The sequence below is a fragment of the Dromaius novaehollandiae genome, chromosome 22 (genome assembly GCF_036370855.1).
Source record: "Dromaius novaehollandiae isolate bDroNov1 chromosome 22, bDroNov1.hap1, whole genome shotgun sequence".
NCBI lineage: Eukaryota > Metazoa > Chordata > Aves > Casuariiformes > Dromaiidae > Dromaius > Dromaius novaehollandiae.
Genome location: NC_088119.1, coordinates 9,332,320 through 9,358,043, shown reverse-complemented (window position 1 = coordinate 9,358,043; position 25,724 = coordinate 9,332,320). Strand labels below are relative to the sequence as shown.

The window sequence follows — 25,724 nt, the reverse complement described above, 5'->3', positions numbered from 1 at the left end:
TAGCCTCTCTCCAAGACTCGCCCACGAAAGAGATTTGCTGTTAAGGAGCTTGCTGAAAGCTGTTTGCTTGCATCTGGAGATGCAGCTGGATTAACATCATCCGACGTGCTAGGAACAACCCACCCAGCCTGACCTGCTCTCTGTGCCAGGACGAGGTGGGCACACAGCGTCTGCCCGCGCCATGGTTGCAACCCACGCTTCCCTCTGCAACCATAAAGACTACAAACAACCTAATAAACTAAGGTAAATAAAACCCAATTTTGAAGTGTTTCAGACAGCCAAAGCTCAGGCAAACCCTCTTGCCATGGATCTGCCTCTCTTGCTCACACAGCCACGGTCAGGACAAGTCCTAGCGCAGCTGAGTCCCGTGCAGAAGCAGGAGCTGCCCTCATTGCCCCTCAGGCCGGGAGCCCCGAGGCATCAGCTTTTGCTGTTGTCTTTAGGCAGAGGCAAGAGCAGCCCAGTTTCAGGCACGATGGACGGAGCCTAATGCGAGTGACGGGTCTTCTGCTGATCCCACGCAACGTGATCACGAGGCAACGGATAAAGTGCTGCTTCTTGGCACTTTTGGAAGACGCGGCCCCCGGCCCCGGCCCTGCCCCAGCCCCAGCTGTCTCCTGCACCCGCTGCTGATCAATGCAAACCAGGTCAGCCCTCCGCTGTGGATTACAAATTGGATCCAAAGTTGGAGGGTCACTGCAACTGCTCCCCCATTAGACGGGAAGCGGCACCGAAGATCTTTTCTAAATAAATCAGACTTTATTGTAAAACTCGGCCACTGACGAGACAGAACCTCATTAGCATTGATTTTAAAATAAATTATTGAAAGTGGCTTTTGCCTGCTCTTTGCATTTGTAAAAGAGAATGTAAATGTATCCGTAAGGACGCTCTCCCTCCACCATTCCCACACGCTCCCCCAGCCCTCTTCCTCCATGCTTTCACCAACGGCACCTAATCCCCTGATCCCGTTTTGGCCGCCAAGTCGATCCAACCCGCTCCCTGGGCACGGCTTGTCCCTGCGCCCGCGAGGCCGCGTCCACCCGCGCAGGCGCCGGAGCCTCCGGGGCTGCGTAAGGGGGATTTGGGTAGGAAACTCCCCGCGTGCACGGGGGGCTGTATCCGTCTGGGAGATGCTACCAGGCCGCGCACACCCACGTCCCCGCTGCAGGCTCTGCGGCAGCACCCTGCCCCGGCAGCGCTCTGCTCCCACGAGTCACCCCGCGTCCACGGGCTCCCGCTGTGCTTTTCGCTCGCCTCCGCCTGCGTCCGCTTCCCGCAGGCACCGTTCCCAGCGTGGAGCCAAGCCGTCCTCAGAAGACCTCCCTGGGCCCTCCCCGGGCCCCCCCCGGTGCACACGCACACGCCGCGCGAGCCGCAGGAAACACACGCCGCGGAGGAGACGCTGCCTTCGGCTCCCAACGCGAGCGAAGCCGCGGGAATGGGGGCAAAGCCACAGGAATGGGGGAAAAGCCACGGGAATGGGGGCAAAGCCGCGGGAACGGCGCCGGCAGGGCCAGGGCAGGCGCTCTGCTGCCCTGCTGCTCCGCATCCCCGTGCCAGCACCGAGCAGCGGCCGGGGCTGCCGTGTGCCAAAGCCTCGCTGCCGTAAGGAAAGGCCAGGCTCCCGCAGCTGCCCGGGGCCCCGCGAGGACTGCGACGGACAGAGGCTTGGAGGAAGGAAGGAAGGAAACTTGCACGCCTCGGGTTGGATTTTCCCCCGGAAAACGCGGCTCGCTGGCGTGGCTGCCCTTCGCCGACAACGGCCGGCTCCGCTTGCCCTCCCGCGTCCCATCCGCTCCCGCAGAGCCGAGCGGGGCCTGGCCACTGCCTCCCCTGCCGGCAGCACGGCAGCAGCCCGCGGACGTCCCCCCGGCTGGCATCGCGAAGGCGCTGACCCTGCCGCGCTGCTGAGCCCGGTATAAACCACGGCCGGCGTTACGGCACGCCGGCCCCAGATCCTGCTCTTTGCAGGTTTTGAGCCGTGCAAGTTGTGAACGTGGCCCCGGAGGATGCGACAGGCTCCCCTCCACGCCGCAGCCCTGCAGCCTGTTGCAGCCAGCTGCTTTCTGGAATAAAGTCGAAGGGAAACTCTGACTTTCCAGGGCCTCAATGTTTGATCTCAGTTGATATCCGGACTTTAGAGAGACGAATCCAAGGGAAATGCCAAAAAACACATCTCCTGAGGTCTGCGCTGCTTCCCCCCACGCCACCTCCCCGTGCCAAAGCCGCAGAGCATCCCGGCCACTGCCCCGCGGCCGGACATGCCGTCCTCGGGGAAATGCCTCTAACGCGTCCCCGGGGCAGCACACGGCCACGGGCAGCCCTGGCCACCGACCTCGCGCCGATCCCCGGCACCGGCCCCCCGGCAGCCCTCGGCCCCCGCGGCCGGGCTGCAGCACCAGCGAGCCGCGCACCCCGCCACCACGCCGGAGCAGCCTGGGCGCCGGGCGGATTCTCAGAGGAGCTGTGTTTTAATGTAGCAATTTGATTCAATTTTCCACTCTATAAAATTACCCATCACTGCTCGTTGCTTCCTAACAGACACCTTCACTCTTAATTTAACAATCCTATCGAATTCTGCCAGGGAAATTGGAAAAATTTATCACCTGTGAAATTTTATTTTTCCTTGGTTGTATCTGTTTTTGTAAAACTTCATTAACGACGATGACTTGCTGAGGAAATTATCTCTTCATCTCCCCCCGCTTTCTTTCTTCCCTCTCTCTTTCTCTCTCCATTTTCGCTCGGGACACCAGAGAAGCAGCTTGGCCCGGAGGAGACCCTGCTCGGACAGTGACCCTCTCCCACGCTGGCCGTGGGGCCCAGGGGTGCGACGGGCCGGGGCGGACGCGCTCCGGGCACAGCCGCCCTCTCCTACCTGCTCGTCCGGCTCCCGGCGACTGTTTCCCACCACCTTCACGCTTGGGTATCCCCTTCCCCAGCCGGGGCGCCCAGCCGCGGGCTGCAGACGAGACGCTTGACGTGGACGGCTGGAGAGCAGAGGCGATGCGGGGAGAGGCAGCTGCCCCGCGTCGCGGCCGCCTGCGCTCAGCTCAGTGCAGCCGTGACGCCGGCGCCGAGCGTGCCAGCGCGCCAGGGAGGGACGCGGACGGCCCGGCCGAATCGCTGGGCCTGGCAGCAGCCCCTGCACGGCAGCATCGTCCGGGGTCCTGCCAGCCCGGCGTGTCCGGACACCCCCAGGACCGCGGGGAGCCAGGGCCATTAGCTGCTCCATCGCAGGAGCCCCGGACTTTGTTGCTCCCTGTGTGTCCACAGAAGGAGCAGGAAGAGAAAGTCTCTGGGCAGGGAGGAAATCTCTCCTCAGCAGGATTTGACCCCGAGGATTGCAAAACGCTGAGGATGCCCGTGCACAGGGGCCAAAGGATACTGCAAAAGCACCACTGGAGCAAGGTGATTCAACCTTGCTGTTTGCAGCATTCGGGCTGGCGAGTGAGCAGCCTGAGCCACAACCATTCGGACCGTCCTAGGAACCTCCTCAGCAAGCTCTTACGGAGCTGGGATGGGCAGGACCGAGAGCACAGAAAAAGCCCACAAAGGAATGGTTTAAATGAAGAGTTTTGCTGGGATGTTCCCTCCTCCACCACGATACTCTGCAACCCCGACATCAGGACAGCAATCTACCGCGTGGGAGCAGGAGAGCAACATCCACGGAAACCAAGGGTGAAGCTGGCTCGCAGGGTTGGCTGGCCAAGCAGCGAGCAGTGCAAAGCACCAGAAAGGCTGCGGGAGGAATGGAAAGACGCCGCGGATCACAGGCACCGTTAGCAGCACTCAGGAGGAACAGCGGCCTGAGCCTCCCTTCCTGCACACCCCACTGGCCTGAGGCTCCACGGGGGGGAAGAGTATTTGGACCTGTTCAAAGGGCACAAATCACTCCTACACTTTGCATCGAGGAGTGGGGGCAACGGCGGGGCCCATCGCTACATCAAACCCTGTGCAAGCTCCTATCAGGGTCACCATTAGCAGCACGTAAACAAATCTCATTTAATATCCGCTCTGTGGCTGCTGCTGTCAGCCGCAAGGCAGCGAGGAGTCGAACGCAGCTGCCGAAGCCACCGGGGTGCTGAAAGCCCTTGGCCTGACAGACCGTCAGCGGTTCACACCCAGCAGCCTGGAAACCCTGGAGCAGAGGCTCCGCTGGGCTCAGGTACGCCCGGAGGAAGAGAAAGCTGCGCCCAAAGAGCTTGCAGCGTAAACAGAGAAAGGGAAGGTCAGGGAGGAAAGATCAGAGATGGACAGAGCTGCGGCTTTGCTCAGGGTCACACAGGCAGCCCGGGCTCCTCGAGCCCCAGCTCCGCTCCTGGCAGCTGTCTTCATGCCCCTTGCAAACTGCTGAGCAGCGATTTCCTTCAGCAGCAATAACAAGACTAAGATCTTGAGCACCATAAAATTTCTGGTGCATTTAATATTTTTTTTAATCACTACAAATATAAAGTTCTGAAATAAATAAAAAGAAACAAGGACCTATTTCGGATCTCAGAACACAGACACGAAGGGACCCTGCTCTACATGACAGCGTGCAGAGCTGGACAGTGCCAACCTCAGCTCATTTGTTTGCATAAGGCTCAGGTGATCCATTGACCAAGTCCTGGGGCATGTCACACCATGATTTCTGCTACAATGGTAAGAAACGTTGCAGACCATGCCGCCCTCTTAGGCTGCTTGGTTTTGTGCCAAGGAGATTGCTTCTGGCTCCTTTAACTGGCAGCTGCTGCTCTGCTACCTCCAGGCCTAGTGCACTGTTAGTGAACAGGGGCTAGTCTTTAATGCAGTTATTTTATCATCTCTTGGAAGGCCAGTAATTGCATTACAGCCATGACTGCATGCCCAGAAGGGAGCATTTTCATCATCTGAGTCTGATTTTGCAGGTAACACAGCCCAGAGATTCCACTCTCACCAAACTTAATATAACCAGAGCTGAATGGAGCACAACCTCTAAAAGCCAGGTCACCTGGGTTTACAAACCCTCCACCTCACCAGAACAGAAAGCGTTTGGTCTTGTGGCCCATCAACCAGTCTGAACAAAGAAATAGGGTCAAACCTTTGAGTTATGGCTCCATTAGACTCAGCAGAGCCTGAGACGTTTATTCCTGTCAACGTGTTATGTGGCCAAGCTCTCTTGTCACGTTTGCAGAGTTAAAGGGGATTAAAGCAAAGGGACGGCTCGGTTTTCAACCTGCTTGTTCGGTTGCTCACCTGGCAAAACCTCGTAGATGTCATCCTCTCCCATCCCATCATCCGGCTCGTCCTGATTCATGGTAGTGTTGTGGGATGCTGTATTCAGAGAGTCAGAACTGTCCACATCATTGTAGAGCTCCTCCTCATCCTCTTCATCATATGGGATAGTGAGGGAGGTCAGGTCTGGCAGGAGAGAGCAAAAACACTGTGAAAAGGAGCAAAACTCGCCAAGCTGCATGCTGGTACTTTCAATGAGTTGAAATCAAGTAACAAAGTCATTTTGTCCTCACTATGGACCTTGCAGGGAGTGCCCCTGCTTAGCCCAAGAGCATCTGGCGTAAAGAAAATAGGACAGAAATTGAGAATAGACTAAAAAAACAAAAACCCAAACACAAGGAAAGAGAGCAAAGCCAAACTCAACAAGCACCTCAAGCAACTCGGCCTGACCCCATTACTGGACATTTCAGAGAAGACTGATTTCGGCAAGACCACAAGGAAAGGAAACACAATCACAGGGTTTGTTGCAGTGAATTAAACAAAGCTGATTTGCCAGGACGTGAACTAACAAACTGGAAAGGATCACAGAGTCTGAAACAATGCAGCTGCCTATGGTTTCTAGAGGGTTTCCATACGCAGGGCTGGAGTCTGGTCTTAGTTTTGCTGGCCTCAAACTGGAGTGACTCCAGTGGAGCCAGAGCAACAGCCCGTCCCTCGTAAGCCAAGCTCACAAGGGCAGATGCGCGACCCCAGCAGAGAGGAGCGATTCCCACCCTCCTCCTCTCCTGTCTCGTTCTTGTCCTGCTCACTAACACTTGCAGCTTTTGAGAGATCACAGGACTCTAAAAGCAGCCCAAAGCACTAGAGTTAAAAACACGCCCATGGGCTTCAAACAAGGGCCTCTTTTCAATCCCTTGCCTAAAAACACAAAGCCCCAGAGCTGGCCCCAGCCACTGCCCAAACGTCCTCACAGAGCTGGGCTCACCTGCCCCTGGGGGCAGAAAGGCCCCTTCCCTGGCCAGGCGCCCTGCGGGTGTTGGGACCTGTCTGCACGAACACGGCATGCCGGCCCAGGCCAAGCTCCAGACTTACCCTTCAGGAGGAACTGGATCTGGTCCACCCAGTCTTCAGCCTCTGCTGGAGTTGGGGCTGTGAACTGGAGAGAGGTTCACCAGTTACCATGCTGCTTCTTAGATGGAAGAGGAAAAAGGGTTGCAGCTAGAGTATGGGACGGAGATCCTGGATACACCATTCATCCACACTGCGACTTTGGGAAAATCATTTCACTCCTTTATCTCCATATTCCAAACAGGGAAACAGAAACGGAACAAAGCTAGACTATCCCAGAGGAAGGCTGTCAAGCTTAATTCATTAAATTAATTCAGATGAAAACCACAATCCCTACTGAATATACTATATTGAGTCTGAACCAAGACTCTAGATCCCAAATGTCCTGGAAGTTCAGGAAGCCTCTCGTGCACACTTTGTGGATTGGGTCATTTTTATCATTACACCAGTTTCCAGGCTCCCCCATTGATGCTCAACAAATTGGAGGTTTAAATTTAAACCTGTCTGTGAATTCCATTTTCAAGAATAGGCTTTCCAAACTCAATCCTCTAATGCTTTTAATCCACATTCTCACTTAACCCTTACGCACCAAGTGCAAAGAGAGCCCAGAACCAATCTTGTATCCAGGGAAGGTCCATGCTCGGATCAGTGGCCAAAAATGAGAAGCATCAACATCTTCTGCAGCATCACTTCTTTATTTTACCAGGGACTGAGGTTTGGAGAATCACAGCGCCCCTGACCCTGCGGGTCCAGCCTGCGCCCCAGACCTGTGACCGTGTGCTCTTGTGCCTAGTGGTCAGTCTACACAGAGGGTCCATTTCTTCCCCCCGTTCCTACCTCGTAGGTGCGTTTGCCAGGGCAGATTAACTCGAAACAGCATTTTCTTCGAGAGTCTTTGCGGAGGTGGGAAGCCAGCCGGGCACTATAGTGCTCAATGGAAAAGGTGCCTTTAGGTTGTTTGCCTGTGACAAGAGAAAACATGCTACCTTTGGAGCCTGCATCTTTTACCTAATTCACCACCTGAGTGGTGCTGATATTTGCTGCCTAGACAGGGAAACCAAAATACAGAGTTGCAAGCTATGTTACACCACGTGTCAATGGGAGACGGCCAAAAAAGACCCCCACTCTAATCATCTCTATCCCCAGGGAAATCCAAAGGGAATACTATAACTTCTTTATATGGACACAGTGAAGAGGACATCCTTTTAAGAGCTGGGAGGACTGTGAACAGCCAACAAAAATTTGCCAGGGTCACAAGATTGCATGAGATGAGCTGGTTGTAATGAAGCAGAGACCACTGTGTACTTGGGGAAATATGATACCAACGATTATTCTTCTGGTAAAGAATTAATGGGCTGGCATACAGGAAGAAATACTTAGCAGGGCCTTTGAGAATTGGCCTATGGATCTTGCAGATGCATGTGCATGGCCAGGGTCAGCCAGGGTGGAGAGAGGGATCTTCACCGCACTCATCTAAGGCATGTTTATTTACCCCAGCTGGGCATCCAGCTCATTATTTCCTTATGAATCTTCCTGAGTAAGTGTGGGAGTATGATTCAGACAGTTGCTCTTAACCTTTTTTTTGATTTGCAGATCTTTAAAAACTTCCAGGGTGAGGCCAAGCCCTACGTAAGGACTTCAGCCCATAGATAACAGGTTTGCTTTACTTTGTTATCTTCTGGAGACCATTTGGAAGCTGACAACTGCTCGTCCCACAGAACCAACCATACATCAGCTCTTGGCTTCAACACTTGCCTCTGCTAGTGGCTCACCAGGAGAGCGTGAACGGCTCATACCCCTGCGTGTACCTCAGCCTCTTTGGCTTTTGGGGACAGCCTCACGCTGCCAGGGGGAGAAGAGTTGGGAAATTTTTCTGGAAACCTTCACAGAAAGTGCTTGAGATCCTCAGACAAAGGGTGCGGAAGAAGAAGACCCAGATTCATCAACACTCGTCTCCGGAGTTTAATTCTGTCCTAGCTGCAGACTGGTCACTGTAAACCAAGGCTGTACGTGTATTTTTTGTAAGCTGTTAGCGTGCAGTGTTTCTGGATGGGTGGAACAGAATGAGGAAGGCCATATATCTAGCCATGCCAAACTCTGTTGGAGATATTAGCTGTCTGTTTATATGTACCTGATGGAGCATGACTGCAAAATATTTATATACACTGACACATGGATTATATACAGTCACTTAGGGGGTTGAAGCCCAGCTGACGGCTAATGGAAAACTCGGTACATCATTTTATTTACACACAGCGCTGTTCCTGTGTCTCTCTTCTCTTGTTCCCTACCTATAAAGAGGTTTGGAAAAGGAAAAAGGCGGGATCTACCTTTCCAGAAGAGCCTCTGTCTTATGCCTTGATAGGGAATTACAATCTTCCTCTTATTTCTCATATGTCCAAGATAAGAAATTAGGGGTTCAGCAGGAGGAAGCAATGGACGAATGACATCCAGATCCTTTAGGTGTTTGTAAATTGCAGCCAACACCTCACTTTCACTTGAAATGACAAGCAAAGGTCTGTTCTGCTTGTTTTTCATTCATAATCATTCGCCTTGGGAATGCACTGCCCAGGGGCTCCCAGGGACCAGGCGCCCATACAGCTCTCCTCTCCCAAAGGGAGACACTTCCAGGCAGCATCATGCTTTGGCCACGGTAAGGAATGACTGAATTCAGGTTACTTCAGCCAAGTTCATCCTTAAAACCTCAGCAGCGCCAAGCAGTGAAATGGTCCACCACAGATGCTTTTCTCTGGCGAGACATGAACTGTCCACGAGCAAGGGCTCTGCCCTTCCCTTCCCAGCCCTGTCCATGCCCTCGGCTGGCACGCGCAGCTCGGGGCCTGGAGGCACGTGTCTCCTCACTTACTTTTCTCATTTGCGTAGTAGTAAAAGGTCCTTCTGTTGAGGACACACCACCGCTTCTGCCACTCTGACCCAAAAAAGCCGTGGTCTAGAGAGAAAAGGAAAACAAAGGAGTAAAAAACATTCATTTCTGTTCTTTTGTTGTGTGCTTCCCCCGCACAAATCAGTTTGAGGAAAGAAGACTCTTTTCCCACCACAATCCTGCAGGTTTCTGGCACAAAAATCAGGCAAGGAAATCTAGAGACAAAACCTCCTGGTCAAGTATGAGAGAAGCTGCCCATCCTTGGGGCCGGGAGCCCCCTCCAAGCCTTCCCAAGCCATGCAGCATGGAGAGCTGCGGTGGCCTGGCACCAGGAGGCCCTCGGCCCCGCTAACGGGGAGGGAACACGACTTTACGTTAAACCACCCTGAGGTTTAAGCACACGTCTTTTACTCTGCAACTGGAACAAGCTTAAAACAGGCACAGGGCCGGTTATGTAGCTCGGCTGACAGCCGCAGGGAATAAAGGGCTGTTCCTACCTCATCCTACCTATCATACAGTAAATAAATCAAGATAAGATCTGAATGATGAGGAAATAATTTGTAGGTTTCACAAGAGTCAGTAAAATCAAGATAAACCCGAGGCTGACTCACAGTCCTTATCTCAACTTGCTAATGTGTGCGATGCTACAAACTACCTTGTCTTCACCAGGATTTTATCCTCATTAGGTATTGCTCGCTTGCAAGGACACATCTTGCCCTAAAAGACTGGGTTGCTGCTTAATTCAATTTCTGAGTTTTGATCTTTGTGCAGATTGATGATCTGCAAGAGAAAGTAAAAAAAGGCTGCACCCTCCCTATATATCTGTGATGTCTAAGAAAAGCCTGAAAGATTCAGCGTGTGTTCACTCTCGAATCTGCAGAAAAGATGCATTTTGCTGTTTGTTCTTCATCTAAAGATTTGAATTCTTGGATGGTCAGAGCTGCCCTGATTTGCCGGTGCAGCCCCTGGGGAGATCAGGCAGGACGGAGAGCGCTCCCGCCTCTGCCTGCAGATGTGGGGCAGACAGCCCCACAGACAGCTTCTGTCCCAGACCTCCAACCCAGCAGAAGTTAAGACTGGACGAGAGTTGCATTTTTAAGAGTTAGCTTAGGCACCGAAATCACACAGACTGCCAGAGGAAGGAGAGTGCCCAAACCACAATGGCAGATTTCTGAATTCCACCGTAAGAAGCACCAAACACCTGAATAAACATTTCTTCCCTTTCCAGCTTATCCCCTCTCACGTTAGCAATGCGCTGAATGTGCTGAGCTCCTCAGGAGAACCACCCGCCTTAGCAACTCCTCCACCCAAAGCCTTCCCCCAGCATCTCACTCCAGCTACCTTACCTTACTAGAAAGGATAAAAAAGCAGCCAAAACTGATCCCCCCCCAATTTTTCCATTATTTTATGATGTATTTGTCAGGCCTTACCTCTGGACCTCTTCTCCAAATATCCTTGCTTCAGAATGTTCCCTGCGTCTTGAAAAGGTCTCGGTACGGTTTCCTCCAACCCTGGAGAGAGCAAAGCAGAGCCGTGGGTTTCCCGCTCGCACAAAGCCTCCGCCACGCAACCCGCACGCACGGAAAGCACGTCGGGACGAGCACAGCCACGGCCCCACACCATCCCAGCAGCTCCCACGGTGGTGCCGCAGGTGCACGCAAACTGCAATCCCACTGTTATTCTCAACACAGCGTCATTTTAGGAGGGTGGAAAGACCTTCTTCCAAACCGTGAAGCATCTCAGGGTAGATATCAGACCGCTTTTGTGAGTCCTGAGAACGAGGCACCCATGGAGACAGCAGGGTCTGGAGAGCTTGGACCCGTGCTGAACCCCGAGGAGACACGCTCCCCCCGGGCCACCCAGCTCAGCCGGCACCTTTCCCAATTCCCCTGCTCCGCTGGGGCACAGCTCCTCTCCCCGAACCACCCAGGCGGGTCCCTCCTGCTCCTGCATCACTTCTTTTGCACGACGCCAGCGAGTGGGTCGGTGGGCTTTGAGCTCGGCAGGGATCTCTCCGTTTGTTCCAGCAGGCCTCGTGCCAGCACTCACGCTCAGAGGAGACCAGATTTATTGCTCCACGGCTGGCACAGAGGGCCTGGCCCACAGGTCGGGATGGCGACCCACAGTTCCACCTTTCTTGAGGTCCCAAAAGAAAATGCAGCATAGTTTTCAGCCTCTTTCTCTGCAGAGGAGGTCTGGGAAAGCAGACTAGTACTGTCTGGAGTTGCAGTTCATGCTCTACCGTGATCTCGTGAGCTATTCACGATCCTGGCTGCAGGCTCCCAGAAGCAGCCCTCAAGGAAACCTGGACCACAGTTCGTACGGCTGCACAGGCTCTTCTCAAACAGCAAAGCCCGGCACAGCCTCCTGGGGCTGGTGCTCAGCCCTTTGCCTCCCGCCAGGATGGAGGCAGCAGGCAGCAGCTGGGCAGCTCTGCAGACCTGCAGAACACGATCCTCAGCTCTGCCATCAGGTCGAACGTGGACCGTGGCCCCTCACGCGTGGCATGTGGCCCGCCGGACCCCGCAGCCACGACGGGGCTCTGGCCCTTGCTGCGCCTGTGCCACGCGCCGGGCGGGAGGACCGTGGCTCGCCCCCGAAACCAGCACGGCCAGGAGTTCCCCAAGCCCCGGGCTCCAGCTGAGAAGGTCCCCCCTCCTCTCCCGCTCATCTCATGTCATCATAATTTGCACTGAAACACAACAAAAAATGACTAACTAAACGCCACTAATCATCTCCCCAGTGCCCAGCCTTGGCAGCCTTTTAAGTATGAATAACTTCCAGAATCCCAGATCACAAGAGTTTCTCTTGTTTTCTTAGCGTCTCTCTCTAACGTCCAGCTCTCGGCCCAATCCATCCCCCCTGTCAGTTCCCTCATTCACAGGCTATTTTCATTTTTGTGTTTTATAGTTTGCAAACTCTGGGCTCGCTATAAATCCTCCGCAAATGGGTCTCGGGGCGGACGGCAGTCACAGGCACAAAGTTTGGCTTGGCGGAAAGGCTCCCTGCCGTGCGTCCCTTCTGCTGCTCTGCTAGCTGGAGACCGGAGCCGTCCCAGGGCAGATCCTCCGCTTGCGGGTAACCGGCCGGGGCAACCCACGTTAGAGGAGGGCCGGGGCACTCGGAGCTTGCCCCTGCGCACGCCTGGAGGACACGGACAGCCCCTTCCCGCAGGGATAAACCTCACTTCGTCCCAGCATGACCTGGGCTGAGCTCACTGCAACTCTGCTCCAGAGAACTGCAAAGCGGCAGCGGGACGACAAGGGAGCAGTTTTTCCGTGTTAGCACGTGGAGGTCGCTGCTCGGGCGGTCACGGAGGCTGGGAGCACCGCCCCGGACCCACGGCCGTCACCACGTCCTCAAATTCGGCTGCGGGGCGGCGCGGCAGGAGGCCCAGCGGCAGCAGATGGGCCCGCGGAGCAGCTGCGAGGGGGTCCCGCGCGTCCCCCGAGCCCGCCGCCTCCCGGGGCTCCCGTCTGGCATCCCTCCTCCGCGCGCAGGTGAAGGCTCCTCCGCGGCACACGCGCGCGCAGGCTTTTCTTGAGCCATGCCGCACATCTGACTCGTAAAAAGGCACATTAAATGTCTTCTCAAATCCAGGAGCCTCGACCCCTTTTGCTAATGCAAATCTAAATGTCATTTTATGGGACACTTATAATTATGAAAATGGGACGGTGCTGCCTGATGCACAAGGAGACCCTGCGAGTATGAATATTACATTAATGTGCCCAACGCCAGCTCACTGATCCCGCTGGCAGAAGCATAAAAAATGCTTGAGTGAAACTTTTATTTAGACGTTAAGATTCGCGGCCCCAGCGGGGTGACGGAGGCAGCCCCAGCGAGATCCCATCAGCGCGAGCGCTCGAATTGAATTACCCAGGGGGGAAGGCAGGAGCTGCGAGTGCTGCTTCGCTTATTTAATTTCATTTACTTCCAGTACATTATCAGCATGGGGCTTCCCTCTGCCCCCGTTCCCGGGAAAGCAGGCGGCGCCGGCTCCGACGCCCAGGCACGAGCCCCCCAGCCCCGCGATGCGAGACGCGCCCTCTCCGGGCCTCACGTCCCAGCGGAGTCGGAGCAAAAGGAGGATGCTGCCTCCTTCCTAAACACCAAATGATGCTTAGAGGAAGAAACGCAATTAAAGAGGGGTTGTGTGGGTTGATTAGATTGCAAGGCGGCTCTGGAAATTTTACGTTTTGCAGCACACGATGCAAACATGACGGCCACCAGCCGCGTGGCCTCTCGCGCGGCCCCGGGCCAGAACGGGTAAATCGGCGCGGCCCCCTCCCCGGCCTGCCCCAGCTTTCAGCAGCAGCAAACGGCTCGATTAACCCGCGCAGATGGTCCCCGGGGCTTGATTTCTTCAGGCCCCCCTGACGGACGCGTGGGCGAGCGGAGGGGTGAGGCGGGAGCCCCGCTCGGCCCCGGGAGCCCTCTGCTCCCCGAGGTCAGAGGGTCTCTTTGCTTTGACGGCGTCGTCAGAGTGAGGTGAGCTCCCCACGTCTCCTCGGGCTCCGGGCGATGGAAAAGCCAGCCCATCGCCCCGTCATCTGCTCCAGCCGCCAGCGAGCACGCGCTGTGTAAAAAAACAGGGAAGGAGAGGCCGTAATCCCCTCGCGGAGCCATCTGCGCTCTCCCGGGCGCACGGCCCCTTCCGCCCCGGCCATCCTCCGCCCCGCGGGAGGCCGGCACCGGCAGCCGTCCTGCCGCCCGCGCGGCCCGGCCGGGCCCTGCCCTCGCGCGGCATCGCCAAGTTTCCAGGAGTTTGGCTGCGCGGCCGCGTCCTCGGGGAGCCTTTGGGCCGCTCTCTGAGTCACGCGCAGCAGCTGCGCGAGACGTCGCGGAGCCGCAGCCCAGCAGCCCCGGGGCCGCGTCGCTGTCGCGTCGGCCGGCTGTTCGCGGGGACGGAGCGCGGCGGCACGACGTCGCAGCTCATTCCCGGTCCTCCGGCTTAGTCACCGCGTCCAACATGCCAAGAGCAGACTCTGCTCCCAGGGCTTTGCTGGGAACGAGGACAAGCGCTGCGATCTCCCAGCGCGCTCCTGCCATTGAAGCTAACGCCAAAAAAACAAACAGAGACACACGAGCCCCCCCATCGCCTCCAAAGCGAGCGGCCTCGAGAAACGCCACGAGCTCCTGGAAATCCCGCACCACCCCGAGGCCTGCCACGGAGAACGTCCCCTTGGCACCTCCCTGGGCCCCGCTCCCCTTCGGACACGCTGCCCCGCGCGGCACCGGGTGCAGCCGACCCTCTCGGTGCCCTGCTGACGGCTGGGGATCGTTTATGAGGAAGGGAACGAAAGGAGCAGCTATTTCACAGAAAATGGGGAACTAAACAGTTGTCAACAGGGATCACATGAAATAGGTCTTGTGCCAGACTAATTTTATTGCACTTTTTTGAGCAGGAAAATAAGAAAGGAGATGAAGAAAAGGCAAGGGATAGTGGAGAAGATTTATTTGGGCTTCAACTTGACTTTTCAGAAGAGGCTAGTAAGCAAAATTCAGAGTATAGGCAGCCACCGCAGGACAACTACCTAGATTGAAAGCAAGTCAGCAAGCAGGAGGCAGTTAAAAATCAATGGCCGCAAATCATCGAGAGGAAATTATCCACTGAGTTATCCTCTCGTTCGGCTTTGGGATGTGTTCCCTTCGGCGGCAGGAGCCCCGCCACGTTGCACCGCATCCCCATCCGCAAGGCGGGTTGGCCCAAAGACGACTAGCCCACGTGGGACCTAAGCGCGGAGCTTCCTCCGGGATGGGTGACAGCGCGGCCGCCCCGCTGGCCGTCCCCAAACGTCCTCTCGCGGCGGCCAGGCCGGGGGGGACGCAGGAGCCGGGACCGGGCAGCCCGAGGCGACCGCTGCGGCTCCGGGCAGCCGCCGACGCTCAGGGCCGAGCACAGAGCCCGTGGAAGCCGCTCGAGGGAACCGCAGGTCTCACCCGAGGCTGCGCGGTGACGGATTAGCTCTGCTGCCCCGAAAGCTCTCGCTGGACCACGTCTGATGGGCGACACAAACAAACACGGGACGCACAGACGGGCCCTTGTGAGACGGACGCCAAGTTAGTGTTGGATTCCTTGCTGTTTTTTCAGAGGAGCCCACGAATGCGGTTTCTATGATTGATAAGCGAAGAAGAGAATAGACAGTCCATGGCAAAGACCTGACTGCAGATCGGGTGCGTATTTTGCCTGTGAGGGTGGAAAAAACCCTCCAATTTTACTGGTGTTTTTTTATTCTGTCTGGAAAATTTAACAGCGAGTTTGAAGTTAAACCAACTTTGCCAAAGGAAAAAAAAAAATCAAAATTCAAAGAGGAGGCAGAGCCTTTGGCCCAAAAGTTTCCTTCCAAATCACTAAGTCTATAATTGCAAAATAAAAAACGCTAAATCTCAATATCTATTTGCACAGCTCATTAGCTAAGGGCTCACACTCAGCAAAGAGGGAGGGAAAAAAACCCTTCAGCACCAAGTGCATTTGGGAAGTTGCTATGGAAACCAGCCCTTCGCGAGGGCTTTGCAACGGCAACTTGCAAATTTGTGCTCAGATGGGTCTGTCTGTCCATCCGCTCACAGGCTTCGCGAGGACACGATTTTTTTAAGCCCCTTAAAAAAAAAGCATAACGCATTAAATATATAAATATATAATCTGTGTAACTGATTCCCCTGTTATTTCTCTCCCCCAAACATAACATTATGTCAGACATTCGACCTGCTGTGCTACCGGGACAACATGATTTACAATGCGAAAAGGGAAAACCTAAATCATCACGTAATGAAAACATTAAAGTTAATGCATCACAAGTGAGGAATTTATTACCATTAACTCCAATAAACAGTTATAAACCACCCGTCCTTTCCTGTCCACGCACAGGGACACAGGCGCAGGGACTTCATTAAGCTCAACTTTCCTTTCTTCCTCACTAGACCGCTCATGTGTGCCCCAACCGGCCACCATTCCTCGTTAAGTGGACTGGCTCATTTTCCGGGGCCGGAGGAAGCCTTGAAGGCCTCATCCATTTCCTTCCACGGGTGGCTCGGCGCAGACGGATGGAACAGGAAAGTTCACGAGACGTGCAGCTCGATGAGTTTATTTAAACGCCGCTGAAATATATGCTTGACAAAAGCCAACTCTCGCCCCGGCCCTGTACGTCGTTACTCAAAGAGGCTGATGTGTAAGTAATAACATATGGGCACGCTGTGCGCTTGCACCGGACACCAGCTTACCTCAGGGTGCACTTGGCCAAATATTTGCTTCTCACTGATGTTACACCACCACCTTGGAAACCTAAGCCCGACATCTGAGGCCTTATCGAAATCCCCCGCCGCTCGGCCGCCGCGGCCCCGCGGGGGCTGCCTCCGCCGGTGCCCCAGTCCCGCCGCGCGCGTCGAGGGGGCTCCCGGGCCGGCAGCCGTGGGGATGCAATAACAAGCGCCGCCGTCCCGTTATTAACTACCGACCGAATCCTAAGATCTTCCCAGACATAAGAATACCACTGGGTTCGACAGGAGCTGGAGATCTGACCCGGTAACCGTGCCCCGGGGTTTGTTATTGCAGGGCCAGCACGCGGTGTCCCCTCGTGCGCAGCCAAGGGCTGCTCTCCGCTGCAGCGAGGGACACGGTCCCGCTCAGCAGACCGCGGCGTGCACATCTCCCCCTTCAAAATGGACTCTTGCACCTCCCTCAGGTCCAGAGAGCTCTGCACCGTGGTGGGACATAGTCCGGACATGACCGCTGTGGGTCCAACCCCAGAAATCGCTCCTGGCCATTCGCCCCGCGAGCGAGCGCCGAATGGCACCTCCAAGGGCTCAGCCTGCCCCGCGGCGGTGTCATCCCCCCGAGGACACCAAGCACAGCAACCCCGAGCCCCTGGGTCACCCAGGCACAGCATCCCCTCCACAGCCTCCTTCCCCGAGCTCACTTTCCTCCGAGCAACAAACAACGAGGAGGATGGAGGGAAGCGGAGCACAGCCGGAGACGGGAATGCCAGAAAGAAGGGAGAGGCGAAGCGTGGCGGCAAACACCAATTCTCCGTGCTCACTGCAGTGTTTCAGGCTACTGAGACGTTTCCCTGTGGTTTGAGGGCGATATTGGCTTCGAAGGGCCAAACCGCATCACGTTTCTGCATCCCGCTGCATCTCCCCACCGTGTTCTGCCTTCCCGCAGCACAGCCCCGCGCGCAGGACCCGCTCGACCCGAGCCCCTCGCAGCGGCCACAGATCAGCGCAGGAAAATTCCCCAAAGGCAGACACGATTTTAATTTACAGGGTCTCGCCAAGGCTACGAAAAGACCAGACACCTGTTGGCTAAAGCCCATCTTAAGGCTCAGCCCTTGATTCCTATAAAAATTCTGCACCACATAATCGTCAACCTTGACACAAACGATTCCTATAGATCATCGTGGAAAATCAAGAGGATTTAAGGAGAGAGGAGGGTTAGGAAAAAGTAAAACAAACGACATGCAATTTTTCAAGCGGAAACAATGGCAATATGAAGATATATAGGTGTCAGCCATTCTGTAGGAGGCAGGAGGCTGTGCTCTTTTACCTCTCACGGTGTCACTCTCATGACCTCTACCATTTGAAATGCTTTGATTCCACCTTGCCCAAGGGATCTCTGAGCGCCAGGGAAGAGATGAGGAATGCCCGCGCCTGACCTCACCTCCACATTGTCTAACGACTGACAGCATAAATCAGTTTTTCCCCTCGGCAGACCCGAGTGTCAAGAACCCATGTGAGAAGGCTGGAAATATTAAATGATTTCCCTGAGGGTTTTTATTGTTACTTGGTTTCTCTCCTGTAACTGCAGAGCTGTGTTTCACATGAAGAACAACTTTCCCCGGAGACCGCAATTTGTGTACGAAACGAAGGGGAGGGGAGACGCAGAGGGCCGCATCCGCCCTGGCGAGGGAGCGGGAGCAAGAGGGGCACAACCAAAGCCGCAGCCCGGACTCGCTGTGCCGCTCCTTCCCGGTTTGACGCGAACCCAAGTCAGTACAAGTCCGGGGAAGCCAATGAAGCGATGTGAGGAAGAGACCAGCGAGGCCCCTGACATAAGGAGCAAGACAGACAAGCGTCCTGCCGCTGGGTACAAGGCGAGCGAGGAAATCCAGGAGAGAAAATAAAACCAGCCGAGGGGACCGTACCGTGTCCTGACACTGCCTTGGGAACAGGCCCAGCCCTTGGGATAAGGGGGGATCGCAGGTCTCGCAGAGGGAGATGTGGCTGCAGCTGCTCCAGATGTTGGGGACAGAGCTGTGCATTACAGAGAAGCACCACATACGTGGGGGCATCGCACGTGTATGAGTGAGCTGCTTTACCCCGCACCTTCCCCTATGGACGTTTTTCTGCTTCTCTAACCCCGACACGAACATGCTGCCACACTCTCCATAGTAATAAAACACCAGGCCAGGCAGAGCTCTTCCATTTTGCTGCTTCCTTCTGAATTTTGAGCTCTGAACACGTGATATGGTCACCCTGGGAAAGACGGGCTATTCCCCGATTACAAATGCATTTATTCCTCGTGGGTGCTGGTCAGTCTGCAAACACCCCAGCAAACAGCTCCTGCTCTGGCCAGGTGTCTGCAGCCACAAGCAGTGGAAATGGCAGAGGGATTTTAAGAGAGACCTGGGCTGGGACGGGGCAGTGCCGGGCTCTGCAGGCAGGAGCAGGCTGGCAGGGCACTGACATGACTGAAAGCAATCAAGCTCCAAGTTACAGCGTCGGAAAACAAGTTTGGTTGTTCACAGGCAAACTGGGATGCAAAATAGCTTAAACCACCTCCCGAGCCTGCGTGAGAAGGGTTTTACGGCACAGCTGGACTGGCCTGGGAGCCGGCGGGCAGCTGCCCCGCTCAGCGGCTCTTTGGGACGCTGCGGCACAGTGGCTGGCTTTAGCCTGGCTTTCCTATCCACGGCAATGGCTCTCCAAGAAGATAACAGAGTCTTACAGAATCAAACCAGCTTATTTTAGATGCATTTAACCAACCTTTTCACAGCACTCTTCCCTGGAAAACAGGCAGCCTAACTTTACCTGGAAGGTGATGCCGAGATTGCACTAGCTGGTGTTTGCACGGCGCTTTCCAAGCCTAAAACCCCACAGAAGCACTAAGCGCAGTCATTGTCCATCAGTCAAACCCAGCATCGCTCTTTAAAAAGGGATTTTGAAGGTAACTAGTCCTAACTGCCTTTTGCAACATAGCTCCCGAATCGTCTCCTTCCAAAAGCAGGTCGAGGCACCTTCGTGGTCGGTTCCTCGGCCAAAGCCCCCGGGCGCCGGTGGCCCTCGCGCTTGGCGGTGGAGCAGCCGGACGGGGCTGGCGAGGCCCCTCGGCCGCGGCTCCGCCAGCGCAGGGTCGCCCAGCGGCGGCCAAACGGACGCGGATCCCCGTGCAGACACGGTTCGCTAATCGGTTGCATGAAACTGGATTAGGAACCGAGCCAATTAAACCAAAGGCAAAACGAATTCAGAGTCAATCCTGCACTTTCTGGCCGTCATCGGCACGGTTTAAAGGCCCAAGTTTTAGGCTGGAAATGGCCGCCTTGTCGGTGCGACTCCTGCAATGATAAGAAAGGTCCTCGCAGGGCTCAGTGCGGCCCGCGGGAGGAAGCCGCCCTTCCCGTATTCATTAAACTCTCTCATTTCAAACAAGTAGCCTGATTCTCCCACTTCCCTTTGATCTAGGTGCCGTTCTATTTTTTCCTTGCTTCCTACTTCTGAGTAATTGTTAAAAAAGTAAAATCAACAGGTCGTAAAATGATAAAAGCCCGTTCTCTGGCAAATCCTCCCCTTGGGCTCACTTCTCCTCTCGTTTTACACTGATAAAATGCCCCTGCCTTCCCTGGAGCCCTGTTGATTTACATCACATACCTTGGATTACGAAAGAAATGTTGATTTTCTGATATCAACACAACATGAATCTAGACACACCCAGCCCAGCTCTGCTAGTCAAATAAATCAGGCGCAGAGCCAGGAATAGCTTATACACGAGTAATAGAGCTTCAACTACACTACACTGATACGGCAAGAGCAATCCAACCTCCTTAATGTAGATGGTTATATCCAAATAAAGGTGCTTTATGTCAGTATAAATTATCCTCTTCCCATTTAGGGATGCCTTTCTACAAAATAAATGTGCTAGAGCAACTGCCAATCTGGATATAGTTACGTTGTTTAGAAAAAAACAAAACCGCCGGCAAACCCTAACCGAGAGGCACGCTGCCTTGCTGGGCGCAGCCGGCTCTCCGGGCCCAAGGGCTCCCAAGGGCGCCTGCCATCCCGCTCGGCTTTCCATGCGGATACAGCAGGGCAACTATATCCTCCTTTTTCCCCAAAAAAACTGCTGCTTCTTCCGACACGCCCTGCCCAAGCCGAGCTGACCGGGGCCCTCGCGCTGCGGCCGAGCGTGGTCGCGGAGCCGGGAGCAGCCCGGCCAACGGGCGCCGTCGGGAGCCCCGACGGGACGAGCCGCCAGCCGCGGCCGAGACGATCTCCAGAGCAGCCAAATGAGTTTCAGACCGTGCTTAACCCCAGGATTATTTCTGCACAAACTCGACTCGGCGCAGGCAATCTGTACCGACAGAAGGCTTTGTACCGCATGCTTTTCTTTGGTCTGAAGTGCCTTACACTAGTTTTTAGTATCTTGTCTATCCGCAGCCCCAATTAAACACATATGTAGACAAGGAGCAGGAGCAAGGGTTTGACACAGGACAAGGGACGCGATACAGAGCAGGGCGATGACGGGCCGTCGCCTCCGCAGCATCCCAGGACGCCCGCACCTCTTGGGACCGGGGACCCCCCCGAGGAAGGGCCGTCAGCCCGGCGCTGGCTCCTTCGCCTTGCGGTTTCTTCTTTCATTCAGATGGAAACTCTGCAAAATTGCAACGGTTGAGAAATTTCTGGGCGCCGCTGGTCCCTGCCACAGAGCAGGGCTTCGGGAGCTGGAAGGTGTTCGCAGCCCGCACCCGGCCTCCCGCAGCAGCAACCCAGCGCGGGACCCTCGGGGCCGGCACGGGAGGCTGATGAGCCCCCAGACTCACTTTCCCATCAGCAAGAGCAACAGGCGCTTTGTCTCCATCGAGCCCAAAGAGGCCCCGGGTGACTAGCTGGGGACAGGGGAGTCAGTCCTGCTCCCCAAATCCCCAGGCCATTCCCAAGCCGTGCACGACTCCGCACGGCTCCCAGCACCCGTCTGGAGCTCGTTAGAGGATCCTGCACCAAACCGGGCTGCCACGAAGCCGCTCCCTCCCGGCAGCAGCAGGAGCCCCAGCCACGACAGCAGCTTTCCGGGCGGCAGCCGGCCCCGCAGCAGGGCGGCCGGTGCAAGGCAGGAGCCGCAGCCCTGGGTGGGTCAATTTAGCTCCAAGTGATTTAAATCACCAATTTTAACGATGATTTAAATCACCAGGCAAGACATCTTGATTGAAAGCATCCATTTTAATGTTGTTTTGCATTTGTACTTTTTATTCACTTTCTTGAGGAAAGCTGGTAGCCATTAAAACATGCAGATAAAGTTAGCTTTTATGGTAAATTTAACATTTCTTTTAGCTAACCAGCAGAACGCGCTATATCTATGCAAAAATATTTCGGTCATTATGTAGCTTAACAAACATTTATTTGGGTACTTAAATTTTGTATTATGTTACAAAATGGCGAAAGATGCGGTTTTTAGTAAGTGATTATTAACTTTTATTCACAGCTAATGTCAAACACTATATGCACTGAAACTGAAATCCAAATAAAAACCTACAAAACCAACGTTTTGAATTTTATTACTAAAATAAATTTACTTTTAACTTGATGGATATATAGGGGAAAAAAAGTTTATCAAAATCCTTTTAAATTTAAAGCTGATTTATTAAACAAAGTATTATGTGGGGTGGTGGGGCTGGGGCTGAGGCAGCCTGGCAGATCCCGGCCCCTCCACGCCTCCTCTTCTAAATTCCCAACAAAAACAGCGGTTGTTTTTTCCAGCTTTCCACTTTTGGGCTTTGAATGAGATAGTGGACTAAACTGCTGGAATATACGGAATTAAAGAAAATAGTTTCGCTGTGCTTCTCTGGGTTGTGAAAGCTGCTTTAGCAGTTCAGGGAAGCCGGGGACTAACCGGACTCTCTGCGACCAGGGGCCTAAAACTTCGGCAACCAACAAGTTTGGGGGTTTTGCATTTATTTTTTAGCACAGCTCTTCGGGAGCATCGGCACCCCTCTTCCTCCCCAACGGCCGGGCGAGACCCCGCGTAACCCCCGCGGCTCCCGGCTGCTGCAGTGAGCGTAGCCGGGTTTCGCACCTCATCCCTCCCCGGGGTCCGGCACCCAGGGGGGAGGCCCATGTGCGGGGATCCGGCGCCGGCGACCGCTCCAGGCTCCCGCGGAGCTCAGCTTGGCTCAGCCCAGCTGGCAGGAGCCCCGCGGGCACCGGGGAGCCAGGCCGGGCGCCGCGTGCCGGAGCTCGCAGCGGAAGAGCACCCCGCGTGCGGCGCGGGAGGAGGCCGGTGTCGGATGATCCGGGGCGATTAGATTAAAGTATCTTCCATTAGGGAAGAGTGAGAGCTTGCTAAGTGTGGTATCTGTTAGCGCAGAGTCATAACAAACCCACAGATAAATGAAGTGCCAGTTACCTCCTCCAAAAAACAAAAAAAAAGGAGGAAAGAGAGCAAGCTGCTTCCTCTCGGAAACGCTCCGGACGCCCGGCTCCCCGGTCCCAAGAGCCGCTGGAATTCAGGGGTCTCCATGCTCCGTCCCTGGGAATCAATTTCCCCAAAACGGGAGTATTTAGTACAAAATTGAGAGCGTGCGGTGAAGGAAGACAGCTGGGAAACGGCAAGGCGCGGACCCTCCTCCGAGGGCGAGCTGTGGGGGGCCCGCGCCGTGCCGGGGAGGCACCGCCGGCATCGCCCACGCGTCTCCGTCCCGGGCCACTGCCGCAGGGCAGGTACCGCCGGAGCCGCGGAGTCGGCAGCCTCGACGGACGCGAAGGAAATCGCTGGAAAGGCCCCGCTGTCCCGTGCAAAACGCGACAGCCCAGGCCGCCTCTCACCTCCCGGCTAATCCGGGCGGGAAGCGGAGACGAAACTCGGCCACTGCTTTTCCTTGTTCCAGATAAGAAAATCATTTGTCACGGAGGGGCGGGGGGGGCTTTTATCGGGGAAGTGTCAGCCCGTCCACACGACCTGCAGGACAAATGGGTGTTTTATCACCCGCCGCACAAAACCCGGCGAACACCTGCAGCAGGCGTGTGCCCCGGCCGCTCTCGCCCGCGCCGCGGAGGGAGAAAGTCGCCGTGATGGATTTGCCCATCTTAATTAATGTAAACAAACAAAAGAGGAACATCAAATAATGCCCTTGACAGCCCGAGGACGGAGCCGCCGGGGCAGAGCGCGCGGTATAAAAGAGGCCTTTTGATGTGCGGGCCGCGGGATCACGGTTTGTAAATAGCAGCAGCTCCGTATCGCGGCTTATCCAAATATTTTCATTTCCCATCACAAGCTGAGAGCCAGGGGTTGATGGTTTTGTACTCTTCAACTTTCAGCTTTCACCCCGCAGCCCCGGAGCGGGCGAGCGGAGGCGGTGCCGGGGGGCTGCGTCGCGCTCCCCGTCGCCCCGCGGGAAGAGCCCCCGGCCGACGCGGGCACCGGGGACGCGTCCCGGGGACGCCAGCGCCGCGGCAGCCCCCTGCGAGCGGTGGGCGGACGGGGCGGGGGGAGCCCACGCTCCCTCCCGAGCGGCCACGGCACTAAAATTAGGGAGAAGAGGAAGAGCGCAGAAAGCTTCACGCCATAAATATCCCGCGAATTCCCGTCTTGACGTCGGGGTTACATTTCGGGTCTTTAAAAACACATACGACTAAAATCAAGTGCTTCCATCAGCCTCTCTGGCATATTTACGGCCTCCGGGAAGGGCTCCCAGACAGAAATCCGACTTTGACTTATACAGGCCCCGGCAAAGGTCACCGCACCGGCGGACGAGGGCGAAGCGCTTCCCCCCGCGCCGGCGGCCCGCGGCCCGCTGCCCACCTGGACGGGGCGGCCGGGGCAGCCGGGGGCCAGGCCCCAGCTCCGGGCCGGCCTGGCCGCCGAGGGAGGCAGCGGGCAGGGAGGCCACGGCGGGGAGGCGGATGGAGGCGAAGGGCTGTGTCGTTCCGGAGCTTCGCCACAAGGAAGCAGCAGAAGTCCAGGATTGCGAGCCGGCGGCGCAGCCGGGTCCAGGCGTGGAGCTGCTCCGTGGGGCCCGGCCCTTTCTGCTGCTTTTAGGGGTGAAATCCCCACGGGCAGCAGCCAAGCCCCCGCCGCGGAGGCCGGCCGGCTTTCGGGATGTCGGCGGGCGGCAGGAGCCCCGGGCCGGTTCTCCCTTCCCGAAACGGGGCCGCGCTGCCGGCCCGCGTGGGCACCGCGCCGGGCGGATGCCGCCTGCCCCCCCAGCTCCATCGCTTCCCTCCACAGACTTTTCTCAAAAGTGCTGAACGCGGCACTGCTTCGCTATAATTATTCATCCAGAGGTGGGGGATGAGGGAAACGTGCTATGATTAAAAAAATTATTGGTAAAAGGAGATAAAATAAAGTATTGATCGTGTTGGCTGTATCCCACTGCTGGAAATGGGAGAAAGTGACAGGGCGGTATAAAGAATGCCAGGCCCGAAAAAGAAGCTGCTGCTTATTGCCTCTCAGGCACCCGCCGCCAGCGATAAATCCAGGACGCTATAGATCAGGGGTTTATTATAAAAAGCACCAAATGTGGTTAATCAGATCAGAACCGCGTGTCCCTGGCTACAAATCCAGGCTGGTTGGGAGTCTCGGGGTCGCAGCGACGTCCGGGCGTCAACCCAGCCTCCAGCCCCGCCGGGAACGGGGCATCGGCGCGGGCTGCATCTGCTTAACGCCAAATCCCCAACCTGCACTGTGGGAACGGGGAGAACCGGGCAAATTCCCGCGCCAGGCCTGAGCCCCGCTAACACCAAGCCCCACCGTCTCTGCCTGGCTGAGCAACCCCAGGGCCAGGCTCCGCGATCGCAATTCCCAGCCTGGAGACAAGGCTGAAGTGTTTAGGCAAAGGTGCGAGAGACACCGAGACCCTTGAAACGTCTCTCATCAAATCAAAACACTGAGCTTAATGGCTCCGGCTACCTCGGAGACCAATAAAAGCCCCAAAACCGGTTATGAGCCTGTGATCTGAGGTTAGAGGAAACCTGGCAGAGTGCTGACTGATTGGAGAGTTATTGGAAATAAATAAAAAGGTTGCATTAAACCTAACGGAAGGTCACAGCGCGCGCGTATCTCATGGAGGGCGACGGCCCTCATTGCCCGCGCCGGGTACCCCCGCGCGCCTTGGGGAGGCTGCTGCTCGTTTCAAGTCTCTTTGTGGAAGAGAGATTTATATAAAACTGATTATTGTTATTTTTGCAGCGGAGGAACGGCACATTCGTCAGGCCGTGCCACCTTCCCCTGCTCCCTGGCACTTTGCTTTGGGGACCTGCAACCAACCCCCATTTCTAGCCACTAGTGCAATGAGTTGAGCAGTCTCAAGCTCATTTGCAAATGGGTATTATCATAATTTAGCACACTTAATGCCTCTGACGAGCCTCCGTCGCA

The 25,724-nt window shown here is 55.6% G+C and overlaps 1 protein-coding gene across 1 annotated transcript in view; it reads right to left on the bottom strand.

The window, feature by feature from the left end:
- Positions 1-25,724, bottom strand: part of SKAP1 (src kinase associated phosphoprotein 1) — a 153,278-nt gene that overhangs the window by 21,959 nt on the left and 105,595 nt on the right. Inside the window, exons 5-9 of the mRNA XM_064524639.1 lie at positions 10,576-10,656; positions 9,128-9,211; positions 7,099-7,223; positions 6,286-6,349; positions 5,215-5,379 (exon numbers count right to left, since the gene is read on the bottom strand). Coding sequence (XP_064380709.1) covers positions 5,215-5,379; positions 6,286-6,349; positions 7,099-7,223; positions 9,128-9,211; positions 10,576-10,656 — 519 coding nt within the window. The remainder of the gene's footprint in view (positions 1-5,214; positions 5,380-6,285; positions 6,350-7,098; positions 7,224-9,127; positions 9,212-10,575; positions 10,657-25,724) is intronic.